Raw genomic sequence first — 23466 nt, 5'->3', positions numbered from 1 at the left:
CAGTTGAGCATCTGGAATCAAGCGTTTTAGAGCCCGCCTAGGCAAAGGGCTCCAAACACCACACCATTGAAGGAATTTTATATTCTGTATTTGGATGTATTTGAATCCATTTGAATATACTTAATTCATATCTTAATATGTATTTATATACATCTCATGTAATTGCTCATTGAGGTAGCTCCTACTACTTTTATCACATTATTAAGTATGAGGAAATGAAGGCACAAAGATTCAGCCCCTCACCCTAAATTACAAACCTGAAAGCTTTGTAACTTTCCTCATGGTAATTCCATTAAAAAAAAAAAAAGAATAAAAGAAATGTTTAAAAAGGAAAGACATCACAGTATTGATTAAAATACTTTTGTACTGAGAATGATAAACAGACCAGTAGTCAAGTATACTTCTACAGGAGTTACCTACTAGCCATTGCAAACACCAGATCCTCATCCAAAACAAAATTGTTAAGGCAACCAGTTGTTGATCTAGTTTTTTTAGAAGTTCCAAGGGACAGAATGACAGATCTCTGGCTCTTTTATGTACTAAGTAGTGTATATACAAACCAAAGAGTTGTAAACAAGTTCTTAAGAGCAAGTATTAGAAAATTCTGAAAACAACTATAAGACTAAAGAGAAGGGAAGAATGAAACAGGGTCAGAGTGATAGCATAGTGGGTAGGGAGCTTGCCTTGCTCGCAGCTGACCTGGGTTCAATCCCTGGCATCTCCTATGGTCCCTGAGCCCCACCAGGAGTGGCTCCAAAACAACAACAAAATGAAACAGAGGAGCACCAGAAAACCTTGTATAACATATACACTCTCAAAAAGACCCATGGGACCCTTGAACCCTTAAGTCTCGTGTGTGTGTGTGTGTGTGTGTGTGTGTGTGTGTGTGTGTGTGTGATGCCAGATAGCGTTCAGGCCTTCATCGTGCTAGCCAAGTGACCTAGTACTTAGAGGTCTCCTATTTCTCTTATTTCCAAACATGTAAGTTTGAAGGAAGGGGAGCCAGTCTGAGGTCCTCCTTTTGAGACTTGATGTTTAATTTCCAGGTCATAACAGCGGTGGCGGGATGAATGTTGGGTGAGATGGATCATGAATGCCTGTAACAAATCATCACGAACAACTTAGTAAATCACAGTGTTTAAATCACGTGTGGGAAGGAAAAAATCCCAGGTCATTCCAATGAGCTGGTGGTCCCTGTTCCCTGTATCTGAGTCTGCAATCCCTCATTTCAGACCCCCACAGACACGGCCGTTGTGACTCATGCAAGCTTCCTCTAATGGAGCTATCCAGATGGAAGATTCTCAGCCTCAGCTCTGACTGAAGGAGCACAACATCTGGGTGGGATTCGGGCACTTACAACACGCTCTACTGGGCAGGTGTTTCTAAAGTTCCCTGAAGCTGAGGACCCACTAGAGTAACAGATGGACTGAAGAGGCCAGTGCTAAATTGCTTGTCTTTTCCTACATATGAGATTATAACTTGTTACCATCTCCAGAAGGAAGATAACCACTTTTAGATGAAGAATAATCCTAACTTAGAAGTATTTTAAATATTTTAATAAACACTTTGTAAATATTAAAGTGTTGTATATAGTAGCACTGTCCTCCCATTTTTTATCAATTTGCTCAAGGGGGCACCAGTAACGTCTCCATTGTGAGACTTGTTATTACTGTTTTTGGCATATCGAATACGCCATGGGTAGCTTGCCAGACTCTGCCATGAGGGCGAGATACTCTCAGTAGCTTGCCGGGCTCTCCGAGAGGGGCGAGGAATCCAACCCGGGTTGGCCACATGCAAGGCAAAGGCCCTACCCGCTGTGCTATCACTCTAGCCCATTATATATATAGTACTAGATTAAAGTACCGGCTTTCTAGCCCTCTCGCTGTTTACCCCATCCCCAACCCATTTCCATCTCAGTGCTGTGAACTGCCCAGTTTGAATGGGCTCTACGTTCGATCAGTTAGTTTTATCCCCGGGGCTTCCAACTGATCTTACCTCTGCTTACGTGATTTAACCCTAGAATGTTTCCCCTTCCCCTCTTTTCTCCTCATCTTTGGCAGCATGTCAGTTATCTGTCCTTTAGATGTCATAGCACAGGGCCAGAAAGATGCTCAGTGTGAGAGCATGCTTTGCAACTACAACTGCCTCCCTCCCGGCGTAGCATCCCTAAGGACCAAGCTGGGGAGTAGTTCCTGGGCACTTTACGGCCCACAAACCAAAAAATACCAACAATTCATAGCACATACTGCTTGCCAAATGCCACCTTCGTCCTATGATTCTGAATATCCATTCTCTGTCCTATAATCTGAGGTAACCAAAGATGCAGATCTGACATCCCACACTGGGTTTAAACTCCACAAAGGAGTCAAATATTAGGCTCTTCTCAGAACCTAATATAGTGGATCGCACATGGTACATCTTTTATGAAGTTTCCTTTAGAAAGTTGGCAGGAAGTTTGCCTTCAGTCATTTCAAAGCTAGTAATTCTCTCCAGCCTGTACCCTGTGACATAGCTTCCTGTAGCCAGACAGAAACAGACTATTCTGCCTTGTGGATAGTCTGACATTCAGAGTTGAGTGTTTCCTGCTGACTCCCATACTCTTTATACTTCTAGGAACTACCTCTATTGTGGATTCTCTGGCATTTCCTAAGGCTCTTCCACATTCATCACATTAGTGAGATTTCGCCTCACTGTGGATCTCTGATGCTGGATGAGGCCAGTAACCGCCCCCCCCCCAAAGCATTCCCGCACCCATTACACTTGTAGAGCCTCTCTCCAGTGAGGATTCTCTGGCGTTCCCTCAGGAGTGACTGTTGAAAGCCTTCCCACACTTTTCACATTTACAGGGTCTCTCTTTAATGTGAATGTGCTGATGTTCCATAAAATTTGTCCTCTGAATAAAGACTTTCCACAGGAATCACAGTTGGGTTTCTTTCTATTGTGTATTCTCTGATGCTGCGCAAGACCGCTCTGACTGAAGGATGTTCCACATTCCTTACACGGATAACATTTTTCTTTGTGATGGATCTGCTGATGGGAAGCAAGGGCTAATGAAGGCATCTCCACACTCAGTACACTCACAGGCTGTTCCCCAGCATGAGCTTCGTTATTTGAAGAAGTAGTGAATGCCAGCTAAAACTTTTATTACCCTGAGTACAATTAGGTTTTTGCATCTTCATGTGGATCTTGAGGTGGTAGAAAAGGCCTGCTTTCTGGCTAATGGCTTTGCCACATTTATTACAGTGGTAATTTTTTCTCTCCCATGTGGAATTTCTGTTAAGAGATGGACACTGGCCAAAGGCTTTGTCACACTCACTACTCATTAACGTTTATGTTCTTTCTCCCATGTGTATTATTTTGTGTTGAATGAGTACAGTTTCCCTGCTGAAAGTTTTTCCACATTTGCAAGGCCTCTCTCCAGTAGGAATCCTCTGATGTCCGAAGAGGCGGAAGTGCTGTCTGAATGTCTGCCCAGTTATCACATTCATAGGATTTTTCTCCTACACCCCGTCCCTGCTGTTCATCAAGGTTTGCATTATCAGTCAAATTTACTCCATTTTCCTCATGGGCAGGCTGATTTTTTCTTCCCTGCAATACCCTAAATTCCTTCTTTTTTTCTTAAGATTCATAAGTTTTTCCATACTGAGCATACTGAAACACTTTTTCAAATCTGCTAGATTTATTCCCTTACAGTTCGATTTCTTCAGAAACTTTTTGCTTTGAGATGCAGTGCGGAAGGCCTCTCAACTGAGCTCTTCGGTAAATTATTACATCCGTTATTTACACTTTACTAGAAATAAATGATTTTTATCTACTTGTTAGATGATTTTTGTCAGGCTTCCATATAGCTAATATAAATGTTTTGAGAAAGTTTTATGGTAGTCTAGGCAAGCAATGAAGTTTGGTTTGGTGTATAAAATGCATTTTCCATTTAAAACATTTCCCATTTGTAATGGCTGTAACCAAAGTCAGATGTAACTCAAGTTGAAGATTTGTAAGAGTTATTTTTTGTAATGGACTAGAGCAATAGCATAGGGTAGGGCGTTTGCCTTGCACACAGCTGACCCGGGTTCAATTCCTCTGTCCCTCTTGGAGAGCCTGGCAAGTTACCAAGAGTATCCTGCCCGCACAGCAGAGCCTAGCAAGCTACCCATGGCATATTCAATATGCCAAAAACAGTAACAAGTCCCACAATGGAGACGTTACTGGTGCCCACTCGAGCAAATAGATGAACAATGGGAAGACAGTGCTACAGTGCTACCTTTTATAATACACTCATAGGTCCTGGAGATTAGGAAGTAACTATTCTTTGGGAGACCTTCTTTGCCCCCACCCCATTCATCTCCCAGGTAGCTTTTCTTTGTTATAATTGGGTTTTTTTCTATTGTTCTAGATACTGGTCCACACCTGGAATTCTCAGGGGTTACTCCTGGCTCTACACTCAGGAATTACTCTTGGCAGTACTCACGGGACCATATGGAATTCCAGGGACCAAACCTGAGTCTGCCACATGCAAGGCAAATGTCCTAACCACTCTGGCACCAGCTCTTTGATTCTTTACTCTGTCTCCTGAATTCAATTGTTGAGACCATTCAGAGAGATTTCAATTTCGGTTACTGTATTTTCAGTTTTTCTAATTTCCATTTGGTTCTGATTTATAGCTCATGTGTATTGGCGGAGACTGAAGTTGTTGTATTTTCATGCTTTATGCGGATTCACAACTTCTCACTGAAGCATTAAAAAAGAAAATTATGGCTGCTTTTAATCTGATTAACTCTAACATCCCTGTCATCTTGGTGTAAGCATCATTTGATTTTTTTTTCCAGTCAATATAAGACCTTCCAGGCTTTTGCTATTTTGAGTGGTATGAAACCTGGACACCAGGTGGTCTTGGGATACACTCCAGTACAGTGTATGTAGTATACCATAGAAGTTCTTTTTTACTGTGGGCCACACCTGATTGTGCTCAGGGATCACTCCTAGTAGTGTTCAGGGAATCTTATGCAATGCTGGAGATCGAGCCATGTGTATAAGCACCTTCACCCCGAGGCATGCCATCATACACCTCTATTTTATTTATTTATTTTTAATGTAGGAGTACTGCTACTTATTCAGCCATTGATTAAGCTGATACACCTCTATTTCAGATGGTTTCATTGAAGCTATTCTGGCTCAGGAAGGAGGAGGATGAGGTAGCTCACTGCAGAAGGAGGTAGAAACCCAGATTTACTGCCTGACTTCCTGAGGGAGAAGCTCCTGCTTCCTGTTGAAAGTTCTCATGCCCTGCGTGCTTATGTGGTTTCTTACTGCCAGGTGCAGACAGAAGTTCATGATCCATGTGCTCCCCATGAGGCCATCCCACAGGGATTCTCAGACACGGCTGATCTTACAAAGGTAAAAGTCAGTGTTCTTTATTTGCTGACTCCTGGTGGGACCGGGCCACGTTTCTCCCGTGGTTGGACGGCGGAGGTTTCTGTCCCACCATTTCCCGATCCTTTCCGTAGAGAGGCTCTTTAGGCGAGACTTTTTGTATCGACACCTGTTGGCGTTTCCAGGTTGCTGGCCTCTTCAGCTTCAAGTAGTTGACAGTTTGCCTACGAATTGGAATTGGAATCAGTTATTTTAGTTGCTTTTAAAAAGTTTTTATTTTTGGGGGCTGGAGCGATAGCACAGCGGGTAGGGCGTTTGCCTTGCACGCGGCCGACCCGGGTTCGATTCCCAGCATCCCATATGGTCCCCTGAGCATGGCCAGGGGTAATTCCTGAGTGCAGAGCCAGGAGTGACCCCTGAGCATCGCGCTGGGTGTGACCCAAAAAGCAAATAAATAAAATAAAAAGTTTTTATTTTTTACTGTTAAGACACTGTTTTGTTGCTTACTTTTAAGGATCACCAATTTTTTGTTTGCTTTGAGGCCACACCAGGCTATGCTCAGGGGTTACTCCTGGCTTTGCACTCAGGAATTACTACTAGTAGTGCTTCAGGAACCATATGGGATGCCGGAGATCAAATCAATATGTTCAGGCACAAGGCAAGCGCCCTACCCACTGTATTATTACTTTAGTCCCTAAGTATTATCAATTTTAAATTTATATTTAAATAAAAATATAAAATATAGTAAATACAACCACTGTCTAAGACTTCAGAAGGGAGTAATTAAAAATAAAGGTATCCTTTACAACCTGCCTCTCAAGAGGACTCTGATAGCTGAGTCATAAGAACCACATAGGCATAACTTTACACATACATACACTCACATGTATATTGCATATTTGTCACTGAAAAACATTTATTGATTATATCTAATATAATCAATATATATATATCATCATCCCCCCCAAAAAAAAAACAAATAAAAATGTTCTAAGATTTAAAAACTTTTGGGAGTCAGAGAGATAGTATAGCAGGTAAGGTGCTTGCCTTCATGAAGCTGACCCAGGTTCAATCCCCAGCATCTCATACAGTCCCCTGAGCCTACAAGAAGTAACTCCTGAGAGCAGAGCTGGACATAAGCCCCGAGCCAAAAAAAAAAAAAAATTGCTCAGAAGGTTGTGTGAGCCTAACAAATCAGATGAGAGTGCTTTATCTCCTGAGTAGCTTTCTGGCCCTTATCAATATTTTTATATCTTGTTCCTTTATAAAACTTTGACTTGGGGGGGGCTGGAGAGATAGCACAGCAGGTAGGGCGTTTGCGTTGCACGCAGCCGACTCGGGTTCGATTCCCAGCATCCCCTATGGTCCCCTGAGCACCACAAGGGGAAATTCCTGAGTGCAGAGCCAAGAGTAACCACTGTGTATCGCCAGGTGTGACCCAAAAAGCAAAAACAAACAAACAAAAAAAAATCTTTGACTTAGGGACCAGAAAAACAGTACAGGGGGTAGGGTGTTTGCCTTGCACACGGCTGACCCAGGTTCAATCTCCGGCATCCCATATGGCCCCCTGAGCAGCAGCACCAGGAATAATTCCTGATTGCAGAGCCAGGAGTAAGCCCTGAGCATTGCCAGGTGACCCAAAAAAAAAAATGTTAAAAACAAAAACAACAACAAAAAAAACCTTTTTAACTTACTCTGCACTTCAGGATGGACTTTTCAGGGGGATAGAAACTGGTCCAGGCAATTATCTGAAAAATGATCAAGAATTAAGACTTCACAGGTTGATTAAAGAAGTCAGAATGGAAAAAAAAGAAGAGAGAAGGGAAATTTAGAAATGTGAAAGGCACACAACTAAGATTTTCTGGTCAGAGGTATGAAAATACTAAGATGATGAAATATATAACACTTCAAAACAGCTATTTGTTTGCTTCATTTTGGGGCCACACCCAGTGGTTCCCAGGGCTTACTCCTGGCCTTGACGATCAAACCTGGGTTGGCAACATGCAAGGCAAGCACCCTACATGCTGGACTATGGCTCTGGCCCCATAATGCTCTATCTACAGGAATATATTAAACTTTTTTTTGTTTTGCTTTTTTTGGGGTCACACCTGTCGATGCACAGGGGTTACTCCTGGCTCATGCACTCAGGAATCACTCCTGGCGGTGCTCAGGGGACCATATGGGATGCTGGGAATCGAACCCAGGTCGACCGCGTGCAAGGCAAACACGCTACCCGTTGTGCTATCGCTCCAGCCCCCAGGAATATATTAAACTTTGGAGTGTGAAGAAATAAAATATTTTCCAGTTGTAAATAGAATGAGGAAACTATTATCACAGAAGCACTGTAAAGACTATTTTACAAAAATATCAAAGTATTAAAGCATAGATATAGTATACTATCTTTGTGTAATAAAGAAAATAGAATTATGTTCACATATTCTTGTATTTCATAGTTTTTAATACAGAAATAAAGGATATGTAATAACTTGGTAAAATAACCGCATAGACTGAAAAAGGCAGGAGCTAATTTTTGCTTTGATTTTTGATCCAGGTTAAATTTTGTCTTGATGTTGAGCCAGGAGGGGTTTTTATAAGCCCCTCTAAGGAACTGAAAAGTTAAAAATAAATAACACTCGGCAGGCTGAGTGCAGGCGCCCCACGGGAGGCCCGGGTCAGTCTTCTATGCTCACAGGTCCCCAGCACCACCAGGCTCAGTTACAGTCGGAAAACATGATGTAGTGGAACGTAACAGAGCAAAATGAATTTTTAAAAACTAAAACAGGAGGCCGGAGAGATAGCGCAGCAGGTAGGGCAGGTGCTCTGCACACAGCTGACCTGGGGTTTGGTCCCCAGCACTCCACGTGGTCCCAAGCCCACCAGGAATGATCCCTGGGTGCACTTGAGCATCACTCGATGTGGCCAAGAAACAAAACAATCGAAGAGTAAAACAATCACTACAAAAATAAATAAAATCCCCCAGATTAGGGATAGGTGGAAGGAAGCTTTCTGGAATTCCTCTGCCAGTCAGGAGCTGTGCGTGGGATGTGGGCTGAGAGACGGTACATGCAGCGCACTCCAGCCTGCTCCCCACCACTGCAGGAGGGAGCCCTGGGTCAGGAGTAAGCCCCCCAAGTAAACAAAACCAAAACATTACATGGGAGAGAGTGTAGCTTAAAAAAAAAGAAAAGTAAAACCTCAGTGAATTATAAGTCCTGTAAGTTCCATACACTTGCAGTTTCTCACTAGTAAGTCTAAGTAAGCCTTCCTGTGGCTTCACAGGGCATCGCCCTAGAAATGAGACAGGAGCCTAGTCCAACTCCACTAAGTTCTTGTATGATCTCACACAGTTACCTCCCAAGGCTTCCATTTCTGTACTCTGTCACCATTCCTCATCGTCTTCCTATTCTTAGTCATCGTCGCTGTCCTCTTCTTCCCTCCCCCCACCCTTTTTGTGTGTAAAGACAAGTTTATTTGGGAAACAAAGGAAATGAGTGATACGTGTTCAGCAGAAAACAGGGTCTTCTCCAGGATAAAAAAGACATCTTGTTCTTTTTGGTTTTTGGTGCCACACATGGGGATGCTTGGGGGTTAATCCTGGTTCTGCACTCTGGGATTACTCCTGGCGGTGCTCAGGGGACCAAATGTGATACCAGGGATCAAGCCCATTTCGGCGGTGTGCAAGGCAAGCGCCTTACCTGCTCTGCTATCTCTCCAGCCCCAATATTTTTTGTTTGTTGTTGAGCCACATCCAGTGGTGCTCAGGGACTTCTCCGTCTCAGTGCTGAAGTGCCGTAGGGTACCCGGACCTCCTGCATCTGGCCCTGTTTCTATTATCTGTATTTTCTACAACATGTCTTGTTCTTAAATCCAGACTACTATTACTGTAAGCTTTACTTTCTTTTCTTCTTTTTTCTGTCTTCTGGGCTTAGTTATAAGTGTGCTAAATACTCAAAGAAATGATGTATGTAATCTTCTTACAATCAAGAGGGTAAATCCTGAGAAGTATAAAAGGTTGTAACAACAACAACAACAACAACAAAAACAACCAAAGAAAGAACACACTTTTCTCTTTGCTATTGCATATGTTTGAAAATTTCTATGAAAGCCTGGATTTTTTTTTTTTTTCAGAAGATTTAACAACACTGTTCTCGAAGAGACCAACTAAGAAGGGGCTGCTCTGGCTGCCTTACCTAAAGCTGTGGTCAGCAGAGGTCGCCTCCCCGCTGCGGGGAGCTAGCAGGACTCACTCACAGCATGGACCTTCCGGTGCTGGATGAGGTTGCAGTGGTAGATGAAGTTCTTGCCACATTCTTCACACGCGAAAGGTCTCTCTCCCGTGTGAATTCGTTGGTGTTTCATGAGGACCGATCTCCGGCTGAAACTCTTGTGGCACTGACCACACTGGTACGGCTTCTCTCCGGTGTGGACCCTGAGGTGGTGGAACAGGCCAGCATTCTGGCTGAAGGCTTTGCCACAGACTCGGCACTGGTAGCGCTTCTCCCCCGTGTGGAGTCTCTGGTGCTGGAACAGGCCTGACCGTTGGCTGAAGGCCCGCCCGCACTCCTCACACCCGTAGGGCTTCTCACCCGTGTGAGTTCTCTGGTGCTCAATAAGGATGGAATTCTGAGTGAAGCTTTTCCCACATTCCCCACAGATATAGGGCCTCTCCGCCGTCGAGCTGACCCGTTGTCTTTCCGATCGTCCCTCATGGCTGCAGATGTCTCCACTTTTGGGCAGCTGAATAATGTGGCCATTCAGTTGTCTAGGTGCTTCCAAAGGAGATGGAGTTTCTTTAGGAAGTTTCTTTTCCCGGGCTAACTCCACATCCCAAGTCTGTGTCTCATCATCTGAAAAAATAATAGAGGATATGTTCTGCCACCAAAAATTTTAAAAAGGAGGGGAAAGAGGGGATCAGAAGAGTGGGTGGGACAAAAAACCATGGTTTCATTTTCCTTCCATCTCTCCAGACATCTACAGACATGCCTTCTTTTACTGCACCTCACATTCACTATTGCACTTAATATTTGACTCTCACTGTGCAGCCAAGCAGGAAATGCCCTATGAGGGCGAGAGAAAGGCTAGGCTTTGGCATATTTGCATCCTACGAAGGAGAGTTCAGACTGAAGCAAGAAGCATCGTCCTTCATAAGTGTACACACTGGTGTGTACACCTATACACTTACACTTATCACACTGGTGGTAAGATTGGTGTTAGAATATTGTATGCCTTAAACAACCCTATTATGAACAACTTTGTAAATAGTTGTAAACCATAGTGTTTTAATAAGAAAAACTTCTTTATTTATTTTTTTTTTTTTTTTGCTTTTTGGGTCACACCCGGCGATGCACAGGGGTTACTCCTGGTTCTACACTCAGGAATTACTCCTGGCGGTGCTCAGGGGACCATATGGGATGCTGGGATTCGAACCCGGGTCGGCCGCGTGCAAGGCAAACGCCCTACCCGCTGTGCTATCGCTCCAGCCCCAAGAAAAACTTCTTTAAATTAAAAACAACAACAGGGGCCGAGTGATAGTACAGTGGGTAGGGTTTTTGCTTTGAATGCGGCTGACCCAGGTTTGATCCGCAGCATCCCATATAAGTGTATAATCCCAATTATAAGTGTCTAAGTGTATACGTAAGTGAACACACTTATGGGGGCTGCAACCAAGGCCCTGCAGGGGGCGTCCTGCCAAGAAGACCCGAGCATCCCCATCGACTCCAGGCCGCTGCTTCTCTGCCACTTGCCCACAGCTGTGCTGTCATTTTAGTATTTGTTTTCTGTACTAACTGATTGTTGTTTGTTTTGGTTTCTTGCTTTTTGGGACACACCCAGCAATACTCATGGATTCCTCCCGGCTCTGCACTCAGGAATTACTCCTGGCAGTGCTTGGGGGACCATACAGGATGCCAGGGATCAAACCTGGGTCAGCCGCATTCAAGGCAAAAGCCCTACCTGCTGTACTATTGCTCAGCCCCTGTTGTTGTTCTTAATTTTAAAAAGTTTTTTATTAAAACACCATGGTTTACAACTATTTACAGTTGTTCATAATAGGGTTGTTTAAGGCATTCAATATTCCAGCACCAATCTTACCACCAGTGTGACCTTCCCTCCACTAATGTTGCCTGGTTCCTCTCTCCCCCAGCCAGCATCCTTTGCGGGGATATAACATATTCATATTGCTTGCTCCAGCAAAACTTAAGGGAATGGCAAATGGAATTATCTGAAAATAAATCAATAAGTCAATTTGATGATTACTATGATTGTAACCTATGTAAATAAATCCAAATCATTTAATGGAATATAATATGATGCCTATTCTCATTTGCCTATGTAAGTCTTCATCTCTAACATCTAAAATACATTGTATTGCATTACTTCTGTACTATTTGTAATAAATTGTGTGTGTGTGACTGGAAGAAGCAGGGACACAGCGTCTGCTCAGGGCTGTCACGTGAGCTTGCTACCTGGACAAACGGCTGTGTCTGTTCTATTCTCTGCTTGCAGAGCTGAAGGTACCTCCTGTTCAGCCAGCTTTACTGCCGTGATCCCCAACACACAGGTGCATGACAACCCGCACAAGAAAAGTTCATCGCCCCATTTCCCAGCAGCATTCAATGACTTCCTGTCTCTGCGTCACACTTTGGTGAATTCTGCAATAGCGCAAGCAGCACTCGCATATGACAGTGAACAAAACTGAGAAATGCTGTGTTCCGAGTCCTCCACCAAAGCCCTGATTCTTCTCCCTTTCTTGGGGTCTTCCTGTTCCCGAGATACACTCAGGGGGATTAGGGCAGTGAGTAGCTGTGAGCCGCCGGGGTCCCAGAGCTCGGGGAGAGGGAGGGTACAGTGACTGCTTGTTGGGTGTCTGTCTCTCCCACCAATCTGTCAACTCTTCGAGGGCACGGGCCCTGCCAGCTGTCCTGATGCAAACAATCTGAACAAATGATGGGGGGGCGATGACCCCCCCCCCCCCCCCGGGAAGCACCGACTCTCACCCCTCCTCTGCACCGGGTGCGCCGCCTGCTGCTGCTGCTCCCCCAGGGCGCGGGGTCGGCCGCTGGGCAGCTCCTGGGCCGCTGTCCCCCTCTCCTGCTCAGACGCCTCCCGCTCACGAGCACGGGCTGGGGCCTGGGGAGGGGGAATAAGGACAGTTGGGGTTCACCTAGTGGGGAAGAACATGCAGTCAGCTCTTTGGATGACAGGGGGGCGGGAATGCGCGAGGAACCGGCCAGGGAGCAGCGGGCAGGGGAGGGGCGCCCGTCGGCCTGCCCACCTGCTCGCCCTGCTCGCCGGGCTCCTCCAGCTCCCGCTCCCAGGCCTCCAGCGCGGCCACGGCCTCCTCCCCGCTGCCCGGGCGCCGCGCCCGCACCCGGGCCTGCAGCTCGGCGGGCAGGATGGCGAGGAACTGCTCCAGCACCAGCAGCTCCAGCATCTGCTCCTTGCTGAGCACGTCGGGGCGCAGCCAGCGCCGGCAGAGCTCGCGGAGCCGCCCCAGCGCCTGGCGGGGCCCCGGGGCCTCCCGGTAGCTGAAGTGCCGGAAGCGCCGGCGGGAGAGTTCCCCCGGCGGGGCAGCCTCGGCCCCGCCAGCGCCCGGGGCTGGCCGCCGCCTCCTCCCGCCGGCCTCCTGGGCTGCTCTCCCGGCCACGGAGCACTCCGGCGACTCCCCGGGGCGCGGGGCCGAGGCTGTGGCCATCTCCGAGGACACTCTGGAAAAAGAACCTGTTCTTGGTGATTCCTCCTGATCCTTGCTTCCGGAAATTCCCAAGTCTAAAAAAGCAATGACAGAGGGGTGGGGGTGGGGGAAAAGACTCAAATAAAACGTCTGGGCTGGAGGGCCAGCATAAGGGCGCCAATGGGAAATCCGCCCGGCCCTGTTGCCAATGGGAAATCCGTCCCGGGCCCGTGTCGCCAATGGGAAATAGGTCCTGGGCCGTGTTGCAGGCAATGAAATGGCAGGGACTTCTCTCCTAAGCCTTCCTGGGGGTGCCGGGGGCCCTACCCTAGCCGGCAACTACCATCAACAGCGCCGGTAGTCACAGAACAGAGGCCAAAGCTGTAAAAGCCCTAAACAACAACCATTTTATGCCGCTCTCTCACTCTCTCTCATGCTCCTGGGGGGGGTCCCATCTTGACCCCAAACAAGCTTCCACTTCTTTGCAACTTCAACTTTGAATCTCGCATCCAGTAGTTCATGTGCAGTGAGCCTGGTCGAATCTGACCCTTCACACCGCACTCACACATGTCCTTAGCTGCTACACAAGCACAGAGACAGAACCTGTACCCGGCAAGCAGAGAACAAGCCATTCGACTGTTTGGACAAAGACTGTCCCTGGCCAAGGCAACTCGGGATTCACCCACGGAGGCAGGCGCATGCCCGGACTCCTCAGGGAACAACTGGATGAATTCTGCCCCGGAGCAGAACAGTCGAGTGCTGGGAGATGCAGTCAGGCTGGGCTCAGCCCAGGGAAAGCCGCGGCAAGGCTCTGCCTGATTCCCTTAAGAGATGTGGAAAGGCGGCAGAGGGATGACCAAATTTTATTCACATGTTAAATAACTAATCCTGGCTGACTGTTATGACAGTAGGTCATCGAGACAGCGGGAGCAGGGAGAGGAGCTAAGGCAATAATCCGGGGAGAGGCTAGCAGAGGCAGTCAGCGGAGTTTATTCTAGTTTAAGAAACTTTTGGGTGGAAAAATCAAAGAGAAAAATTAAGAATCTGTGCTCTAATATTACTCAACTGACCTCCCCTGGGTTCAAAAGATTAAACAGGTATTTGTGCTCCTGCTTTATTCAATCTTATAAGACTTTTTCCTTCGTGGCCATCACCCTGGTTTCAAGTCAGTTTTTCTGTTCGGGAAAGACAGTACAGTGGGCAGGGTGCTTGCCTTGCAGGCAGCTGACCTGGGTTCAATCCCTGGCATCTCAGATGGTCCCCGGAGCACCACTAGGAGTCATTCCTGAGCACAGAGCCAGGAGTAACCCCTGAGCATTGCTGGGTGTAGCCCATAAAGAAACAAAAGTTTTTCTATTCACAGAAAACGCAGCTTCAAGTTTGGGCTCTGCTCCGAGCGAGTCACTCCCGGTGTGTGACGTTTCAGACCTTGCTTCCATTTCACTACAATCAATTTCCCTCTCCTCTCTGTATATCGCCGGCTCCTCTTATTTTTGTCTTCCTTCCCTGGTTTTGCCCTTGATGGCCTGTGTAGCCATGTCCTCTGCAGCAGTACGTACTAATCCTTTCTTGGACCCAGTGTCTCTGAGAGGCTTTCCAAGCAAGGTCGCATCCCGCGGTCCTCTTGGACACCCACAATTACGAGTCTCCCATTCAGAGCATCCCACTGTGAACGCGAGGTGTAGAATTAGTCTCAGCATCCTTCTCCCTACCCTAAAAGCACATCTGGGGCCAGAGAGCCAATGGGGAGGGGGTTTGTTTTGCGGTCCACGGGGGCTCTATCCGGGGCCCCATACATGATGCCCCGAGCCCGCCAGGAGGGACACAGAGGCGGGAGGAAGCCCCGGGCACCGCCGGACACGGAACAAAAATCTAAATAAGGATACAAAATAAACTTAAAAAGAGGGGAAAGGACGGAAGGGGTCCCTTCGGGGAGTGACGAGACTACGCTCCTATTTGGAACGTGCCTGCTGGCACCCGGCAACTCTTTCGGTGTTTCCAAATCAGGGTCCTGGCTCACGGGCTGGAGCGAGGCTGCAGGCGGGGGCAAAACCTACCGGATCCCACATCGCGGGGGGCAATGCAGACGGCCCGACCCCGGGGAGGAGACAGGCGGCCAGGTCGCCCCCCGGGGTCGGGGACAGCCGCCTCGCCCCTCGCGGGTGCAGCCAGGCTCGACCCGACGAGTTCCCGCGGCCGCCCCCCCACACCCAGGCCAGGGGCCCGAGCCTGACTCCGAAGCTCACCCGGCACCCGTGGGAGCAGAGGACACCCCGCCCCGACCGCACCGGACCGCTCGGAGTCCTTGACAACCGCAGCCCGGAAACCAGGAACCACAAAGGCCGGAAGCGCGTCACGCCCGCCGCCGCGCTCCAAGGACCAGGCACGTTCCCTCTAGCCCGCCCGGAGGTTTCCCCACCTCGGTGGTCGCCAGGTTGAATTCTGGTGCTCTATTCTTGGTGCCATATTCTCACGGAGAGCAATTTGAGAACAATATGAAGACAAGATTATCATGGGGAACAATCTAATAGTAATTAATGGAATGTGATACAGATACAGATAGATTAACTCATTTAATAAAAATGACAGTCCTGTGGGTTAGGTACAATTACCCACAGTTAACAGATGAAGCAACAAGCATATTCCTTCCACAATAATATATTCTGGAATGTATTATTTCTCACTTTCTGAGCCAGGATGTGCCTCACTCGTATCATACTTTCTCCTCCTTTCGCCTGGAATCCACCTTTGCTTCCTACAGAAATCTCCAGTTGGAACTCAAACAATAGATTAAGTTCAAGTTTCTCTCCAATGTCGATTCTGTGATGTCCAGAACTTCCACTGAAGGCTTCTCTGCGTTCCTCACCTTCAGAGGGCTTTTGTTCTCCCGTGTGACTGCGGCTGTTGCAGTGATGTTTGAACTGTCCCTGCAGCCTCCCACCACCATTGCGCTGGCGGCATTAATTACAGTGTGGATTCTCTGGTGCTGAGTGCACTCTGTGCTGCTCCTGAAGAGTTTGCCACATTGCTACAGTCATAAAGATCCTCCCCAAGGTGGTTTTTTGGCGTTCAAAGGTAAAAGACCTGTGACTAAAACTTTTGCCACACTGATTACACAGGTAAGGTTTTCCATGAGTGTGAGTGAGGAGGTGTTCCAAAAGAATTGTTTTCACTGAAGACTCTCCCACACTCTATGGGGTTTTCAAAAGGTTTTTCCTTTGTGCATTCTCCTGTGTCTACTGAGACTGATGTGATGCATGAAGCTTTTCCCACACAGTTCACGTCATGTCCTTTTGCTTCTGATCCCTGGGGAAGTTTCAGACTGGAGTTTGCCACATTCAAGGCAAGTGCCTTACCACCTCTATTATCTCTCCAGCCTATGCAAGTAGTGTTTTTTTAAACACTTAGAACACATAGGACTGCGGAAAAGGTTCAAAGGGCTGGAACATATTTAGTACGGCGGAGTCTGGGATTACATCCCTGGCACCATGTGATCCATCAGAATGCCCCTGCCACCAACTGGGTGTAGCCTTGTTTGGGCAGGTAGTAAAAGAGGAAACCTCAGTTTCTCCTTACTAGCTGCTTGGATCTGCCCCATTTTTTACTGCCCCCATCCTATATTTTTAGCATTCCAGTGAATTCTAAGCTCTTTCTAATGAATGGAAAATAAACAATTCCCCAAGGTCATACATTCTACCCCAGGCCTTGGGCCTATCAAGACTAAGACACAATGGGCAATACCTGAAGTCAAGTAGCCCAAAAGACTGGGAAGCCAGGCTCCAGCTGGAGAGATTCTTTCCTTTTTGACTTTCTAATAAACTATTTGTTGTTGGTTTTTGTTTTTGTGCCACACTCAATGGTGCTCAGATCTCCTGGTTCTGGAATCAGGGATCACTCTTGGTAAGCCCAAGGGATCCTGTGCAGTGCTGAGATTTGAACTTGGGTCAGCCACATGCAAGGCAGATGCCCAACCTACTATACTATTGCTCCAGCCCTTTTCCAGTGAACTTTTCTATCTTCAAACACTGAGCCTGAACATCTTTATTACCCACTATTTTCATTCTTGACAATATAAAGTACCATTAGTCTCTCTTGCAATCACAACTGCTCATAAGTGACTGAACCACCCTATGTAGTAGAGATTGATTTTCCAGAAAGTACGAGAAACCCAAACCCTCAGGTTCTCCTAGGATCCCAGAGACTCAAACTCAGGATCTCCTGGGATCTTATTTATAAAGCTATAAAGCAGGCACTTCAACTAAGTCAACTAAGTCAAATTATGACTGGTACAATATTATATATGTCCATAAGATGGAATGCAAAGGAAGCAGGAAAATCACTGCCTATGTTGATGAAGAAGTCACGGCACCATACACGAAATAGTAAAGCCAAGGGTCCGTAAAATAGGTTTGGCAAGTATAAAACGAGTAGGTTTCTGTGGGCTTGTCTCTGCAAGAAGCATACCTTGAACATTAATATAAACCCCAATACGGTTTTGTGGGAAGCCAGAAGAGGGTGTTGTGGATGGAGAGAGGGAAGACTTTCTCAGTAAGCTACTCTTAGATTTTCATCTTTTCCAACGTGTGTAAATTCCCCTTATTTCATAGAACAAACATACAAAAGCTTTCTCCCCTGGAGAAATAAATTCTCTTCTTAGTTATAAGGAACACAGATGTAGAACTTCATCATTGACCCCTAAAGCTTGGGGAGGAGAGAGAATAAACTTCCTTCTTAGGAACATTTGGGAGGCAGGGAGGAGCAGGACCCCTGAAACAGAGCCTGAATTGAGACGCAGGGTTTCCGTATTGTATTTACTTGGATTTGACCTACTCCGTTTTAACTTGCAGCAAACAAATTTGGCAGCGGTGGGATTCGAACCCACGCCCCCGAAGAGACTGGAGCCTTAATCCAGCGCCTTAGACCGCTCGGCCACGCTACCACGCACAGCTAACGTTGCACCTCTTTCTAATGGGCAATTTCCCCACGTGTTTGTTTTCTTCCTCCGAATGTTTTGTCTTGTTCTGTTTTGTTTATCCTTGTGGATTCGGGAAACCCACACCTCGGTTCCTCCTCGCCACGCTCCCCGGCCGGAGCTGGGAAGGGGACCCACGCGGATCCACCGAGATCCAGAGCGTCCAACGCGTCCCCTGGGCTCCTTTGCAGCCCAGCTCTGGGCTTGGCGCGTCTGGGCTAGCGTGGGAGCTCGCTCCGTGCACGCTGAGCGGCCCTTGGCTGCAAGGTCCCGGCCTTCGTTTAGGAGGCTCAGGGCGGAGGTCAGTTTGCATCAGCGGCGGGACCCCAGGTCTCTGGACGCTGGAACGTCGCGTCCCGCTGCCGCTGGGTCCCAGGAGCTCGCTCGGGTCCCCTTTGGGGCGACCCAGGCAAGTGACTCGAGTTTACTGGGTCGCTCTTTCCTTCTGTGCAAAATGGGGACAATAATAAAACTTGCCCAGAGAAGGACTGTTTAGAAAAACAACCAAAAAGCCTGTGAGTTGTTAGTGTCCGGCCCTAATGAACACTCTGTGATATTTCCTATCATCCTTTGAATCACTTATTTGCAGTCGCTGAGCAAATTTTCGTGTCAACTATTCAGTCTCTTAAGTGATGCGGTGTGAGCTATTGTCCCGTTGGACCATAATGCAGCTGATAAAATTAAGCAACCTATTGCAAAAAAAAAAAAAGATTATTTTTTTCCCCAAGTTAATGCATGCCCACAGAAGGTTTATACTCCAGTACAATTTCAGATTTTCAGATTTAGGACGTTTTCCACTAAGCCGGGCTGTCTTTATTTTATTTAAAAATTTTTTTTAATTGACTCACCGTGAGTTAGACCCTTATAAAGCTGTTCATGATTAGATTTCAGTCACACGCTGTTCCAGCACCCATCCCTCCACCAGTGTCCATTTCCCAGCTAAACCGGCCTGTCTTCCCCTGATGTCCCAGATGTGCATTTTCTGTCATCTTACCTTCCCTGCTCCCCCCTCCCCCCCAATTTTACCTTGTGGCCCTGCCAAGCGTCTTGGCACCGGCAAACTCACTGTGTCCCTGTGTGTGTTGCAGGCTGGAGCTCTGCAAGCCCGAGCGTCCCTTTAGACGTGGGGCCACGTGAACTTGGCAATCTGCTGTCTCACGTGTTATTAAGAATAAAATTCTGAAATAATAGGTATCGGCTATTGTGACGCACAAGGGGCTGCGGTCAACACAGGGCAGAGCCGACCTCCTGCATTTGTAACTTACTGTAGAGAAACCTGAAGTTTACGTAAGCTTGGAAAGACTGGGACTGAGACGTCTGCAGAGAGCCCAGCGGGTACGTGCCTTCTTAGCGCAGTAGGCAGCGCGTCAGTCTCATAATCTGAAGGTCCTGAGTTCGAGCCTCAGAGAGGGCATCGGATTTTGTGCAAAACTGTCATTTGTGGGAAAAGCGTTTTCACACAGGAAAATAACCCACTCTTGGAATCAGTGACCTCAATTCCTCATCTCTCAATACTATGCACAAGTTTCACGTGTGGTCGGTTTCCTTTGACTGTAAATTTTCTATATGTCTTTTGCTGCCCAGAAAATTGTAAATTTAGTCCCTTAAATTTTACCAAATTTCATTATTTCAAAGTCCTGGAGGTCAAAAATCTGAAAAGCAGTTTACAGCGCTAAAACCACGAGGTGGCAGCGTAGTCCTCTGAAGGCAGTGGAGGGAATTTATTCTTTCCTTTTTTGCCATCTTCTGGAGTCTACCCTCCTCTCACCTCAGATCACAAACACTCCAACCTCTGCTTCTGTTCATCTCCTTCTTTAAACTCTGACCCTCCTGTCACCTATTTATGAGCACCCTAGGTAACTTTGATCGCACCAGAATTTCCAAGATCATCTTCCCATTTAATGATCCGTCATTTAACACATCTGGAAAGTCTCTTTGTAACACATCTGGGAGCTATCTTTGAAAGCAGCAAGATCAAAAAAGGTAACTTATATACAAAGGAAAGTCCATATAGCACAAAAATTCAACGGAATGAACTGCTCAGCAAGAATCATCTATCCAGCTACATTACTGTTCATATCTGAAGGGACGCACAGAGCTTCCTTCAGCTTAGGGGAAGAGCCTTGAAGCCTTGAGCTTCTTCAAAGAACAGGAGAAACATCCAGCATGTGACACTGAGTGTGGCACTCACTCATGATGCTTCTGGCTGTCCTCTACTAGGTTAAAAGAGTTTCTTTACTACTAAATTACTTAGGGATTTTATACATTTTAACAATGAATTAATGTTTCATTTATATTGAATGTTCTATATCTGATCAGATTTGTTAGTTATTATCACATCCATAGAGATTCTATCACAATCATTTATTAATACAAAAGCTTAAGCTTTTGTATTAAGAAAGCCAATATTCACTTTTGTAGGATAAAACACTTTTATCCTACAGATTTTTCTTTTTGAGGCCTATTTAGATTTTCTCTTAATTCTCTTCACTCAATAAAATTTACATTTGTAGTCTCTACTTATTTTCATTTAAAATTTAAAATACACTGGCACAGAATTATTCATAATATTAATTTTAAAAAATCATATGCCTCAGAAAGGATAGTTTTTGAAAACAATAATTTCACTGATTTACAATTTTGTCGAATTTCAGGAGATGAACTGTATTTATCTATTTGATAACTGTATTATCACCACTTTCACAATAAAAACAAAAAGATCTCCCACATGTGGGATAAAAAAGAAACTACAGTTGGTCCTTGGAATTGAAGATGTTGTCTACAGAAGTGACTTAGGGAGAAGGAGCTCCCGGGAGAGGGGGCCCTGGTGATGGGTGATGGGTGTGGTGTCTTAGAGGTGCATGCGTGCAAAGTGGGAGTAACAGTATTGCAAAGCCCAGGACTTCTATTAAAATGCCTAACCATTTCTTTAAAATTCTTTTTTTGCAAAAGTAAGGAGCACTTTGTCACTTTAGCGGCCTGCGGGCTCGGAGGCTGTTTAAGCTCGGTGTAATTTTGGAGCCCTAAAATGCTCTTGCCTGCCCTTTCCCGGGGAAAAGAGAAGGCCCTACTGGGAGTCGAACCCAGGATCTCCTGTTTACGAGACAGGCGCTTTAACCAACTAAGCCATAGAGCCGCCCGGAAGCTGCGGCTGCCGCGGAATCTACCTCGTTTCCCTGGGCGAGGCCCCCTCCCGCCCCCCGCCCCCGTCTGCACCCCCAGCCCTGAATTTGCAGGATCTGGGGTGATCGGCAGCCCAGGGAAAAATCACGCAGCCGGCCACGTGCCTCGCTTCCTTCCGGGGTGCGGGAGAGGCGGGGCCGGAGCCCCGAGGAGCCTCTGCTGAGCCTTGCGGGACGCGAGTCGGGGCGGGGTCCCCCCAAATCTAATGATGATCTGAGAAACGCACCCTGGGGCCCGGGGTTCCCCTCGCGCTGGGTCCACGCCTGCTCCGGGCGCGCAGTTCCCCGCTCGGTGCTTGGACCCCGCAAGGACCCCCCCTTACCACCACCACCCCCCCCCCCGCTTCTCCCGGGTCGCCCCCACCCGGGCGGTCACTGGCCGAGGCTTAGAGCAGGGGGAGGATTTGGAGAGAGGGGGTGAGTCTGCGTGCACGGGGACCCCGGGACTGCAGGGGTGTTGGACGGGGCGGCTAGGAACTGCACGCAGAGACGTGAGGGCGCCCAGCCCTCCTGGAACCCGCACGACAGTCCTTTCGGGGTCCCGGAGGACTTGAAGTTCCTCCCCACCCCGCGTACCCCCTAGAGTGTCCACAGGTCCCGTCTGACTTTGGGACTTGGGCCATGAACAGACTCAGCTAAAAGTGGGTGTGACCGCGCCGAGACCACTGAAGAAGTAGAGACTGAGTCTCGCGGTGGGAGCGGCCGAGGGCAGCGAGCACCTCTCGGGGAGTCCTCCCAGTAATGAGCAGTCTGCAGAGGGTGTCAGGGGCGCGCGGTCCCCTCGCCCGGGTTTGCTTGGATGAGGCGTGACTCTGGCGTGTTCCTCTGTTTACAGGAACAGAGGCTGAGACTAGGGGTCTCAGGGGAATCCCGAGTGTCTGGAGCAAGATTTAACACCAGATCTGGGTCTTTGGCCATCCAGTCTCAGCTTGGGGGAATCTGGTGACCAGTGGTCCTCAGAATCCAGCGACCACCACCGTCTGCGCGAACCATGGGGAGATAGAGCGTCTACACCGTCGCTCACATGGGAGAGATAGTGCAAAGGACTGGGGTGCAGGCTTTGCGTATTGGAACTCTGGGTTTGATTCCTGATGCTGCATGAGTTCCTGAGCACCGCTGGAAGTGAGCACTGATCTTGGAGTAGCCTCCAGCACCGCTAGGTGTGGAAAAAAAAAAATCCCCACAATATAGTAACTGCCACAGGGATGATGCTTTGGAGGGTTCCCCCCAGCAACGGGGAGACTAGCGAAGCTGGGAGCGAGGTGAAGGTCCGAATCCTGGTTCTGAGACTTTAGAGCTTTGGAAACTCTTAGAAAGCTTTGCCGGGCCCGGAGAGATTGTACAACAGGGAGGGCGCTGCCTTGCACCCAGCCTACCCGGGTTTGGGCCCTGCAGCCTGTGTGGTTCCCACACTCACCAGAAATGGCCCCTGAGCAGTGAGCACAGCCGAGTGTGGTCCAAAAAGCAAAACAAAAAAATCTTACACTGGAAGGAAAATACAGTGGGGACGTTAGAGTCCCAGCTCCACCTATGGCCCCTGGGCACTGCCAGGAGCCAGGCCTGAGAACAGCTGCGGGGGGGGGGGGGGGGGGGGGGGGGCAGATCACTCTGTGCTCACCGAAAGCCCCGAGCACAGGTGTGGCCCAACGCACCCTGCTCAAAACAGACCAAAACCACTGTGTGCACTGTGTGCTCAGCATCACCTTCCTGGTGCCAGATGCCTGGTAGGCGGGTCCGACACCTCTGGGAAGACCTGTCTCAGGCTCGTTACTCTGGCGTAGCTGCCGGGAAGGGAAACTTCGACAGTAGTACCAGTGCCCGTGGTGGGGAGGAGGATGAGCACTGTGACAGTGACAGGAAAGTTTTAGTTATTGTAAGAGACTAACAGTCCCGAGATCCTCCCCATGAGAACAGGAGTCGGGTGGCTCCCTGCCCCCACCCCTGGGGCCTATGTGGGACTTTCTGTGGAGATTAAGACCTGTTCGAGGGATTGGTGACGAGAGAAGCAATGGAAAAGTTGATCTCTTTATAAAGATGTTTGCATCATCATCTCGTTCATCATGGTCATCATCAGAAAAACAAAATCCTGAAGCGTTAGGTCAGGAGGTCAAGGGGGGAGGGCAAAGAGAGAGGAAGAAGTGATATGACTCCAGGGGCCAGAGAGATGGCGCAGTGGGTAGGGCACCAGTGGCCACCCTGGGTCTGCTCCCCAACATCTATTGTGGCTCCCCCAAGCCCTAGCAGGAAAAGTCCGGAGCACTCAGGCCCAA

General features: G+C 47.8%; 1 protein-coding gene and 3 non-coding genes across 5 annotated transcripts; 1 reads left to right on the top strand and 3 right to left on the bottom strand.

Moving 5' to 3' along the window:
• Positions 1-238: 238 nt before the first annotated feature.
• Positions 239-15361, bottom strand: LOC101537961 (zinc finger and SCAN domain-containing protein 23). Of its 2 annotated transcripts, XR_008628631.1 has the most exons (6): positions 15289-15361; positions 12644-13137; positions 12366-12498; positions 9561-10217; positions 7065-7118; positions 239-5594 (listed from the first exon to the last, which is right to left on the bottom strand). XR_008628631.1 is itself a non-coding variant. In XM_004621842.2 (5 exons), the coding sequence occupies exons 2-4, from the start codon at positions 13061-13063 to the stop codon at positions 9604-9606; spliced, it is 1167 nt and encodes a 388-aa protein (XP_004621899.2). In that variant the 5' UTR covers positions 13064-13137; positions 15289-15361; the 3' UTR covers positions 239-5594; positions 9561-9603. The 2 variants fall into 2 exon arrangements, 1 of the variants encoding a protein (XP_004621899.2); XM_004621842.2 differs by lacking the exon at positions 7065-7118.
• A 2538-nt stretch (positions 15362-17899) lies between these two features.
• On the bottom strand, positions 17900-17981 carry TRNAL-AAG (transfer RNA leucine (anticodon AAG)). The gene has a single exon. It is a non-coding gene; the product is annotated as a tRNA-Leu (tRNA).
• A 1374-nt stretch (positions 17982-19355) lies between these two features.
• TRNAM-CAU (transfer RNA methionine (anticodon CAU)) lies at positions 19356-19428 on the top strand. The gene has a single exon. It is a non-coding gene; the product is annotated as a tRNA-Met (tRNA).
• Positions 19429-21076: 1648 nt separating this feature from the next.
• On the bottom strand, positions 21077-21150 carry TRNAT-CGU (transfer RNA threonine (anticodon CGU)). Its single transcript has one exon. It is a non-coding gene; the product is annotated as a tRNA-Thr (tRNA).
• Between the last annotated feature and the right edge of the window lie 2316 nt (positions 21151-23466).

Source organism: Sorex araneus, chromosome 2 (assembly GCF_027595985.1).
Source record: "Sorex araneus isolate mSorAra2 chromosome 2, mSorAra2.pri, whole genome shotgun sequence".
Lineage (NCBI taxonomy): Eukaryota > Metazoa > Chordata > Mammalia > Eulipotyphla > Soricidae > Sorex > Sorex araneus.
Note: the sequence above shows the minus strand (reverse complement) of the source record. Positions and strands in the feature narration are given on the sequence as shown.

Bases quoted from the DNA above. Each gene is read 5' to 3' on its own strand.
- LOC101537961 (XM_004621842.2), bottom strand. From the start codon at position 13,063: ATGGCCACAGCCTCGGCCCCGCGCCCCGGGGAGTCGCCGGAGTGCTCC. The intron at 12,499-12,643 runs GTGGGCAGGCCG...CCCCCTCCCCAG, and splicing joins CCGGCGAGCAGGGCGAGCAG to GCCCCAGCCCGTGCTCGTGA. The intron at 10,218-12,365 runs GTGAGAGTCGGT...TTATTTTTTCAG, and splicing joins GCACCCGGTGCAGAGGAGGG to ATGATGAGACACAGACTTGG.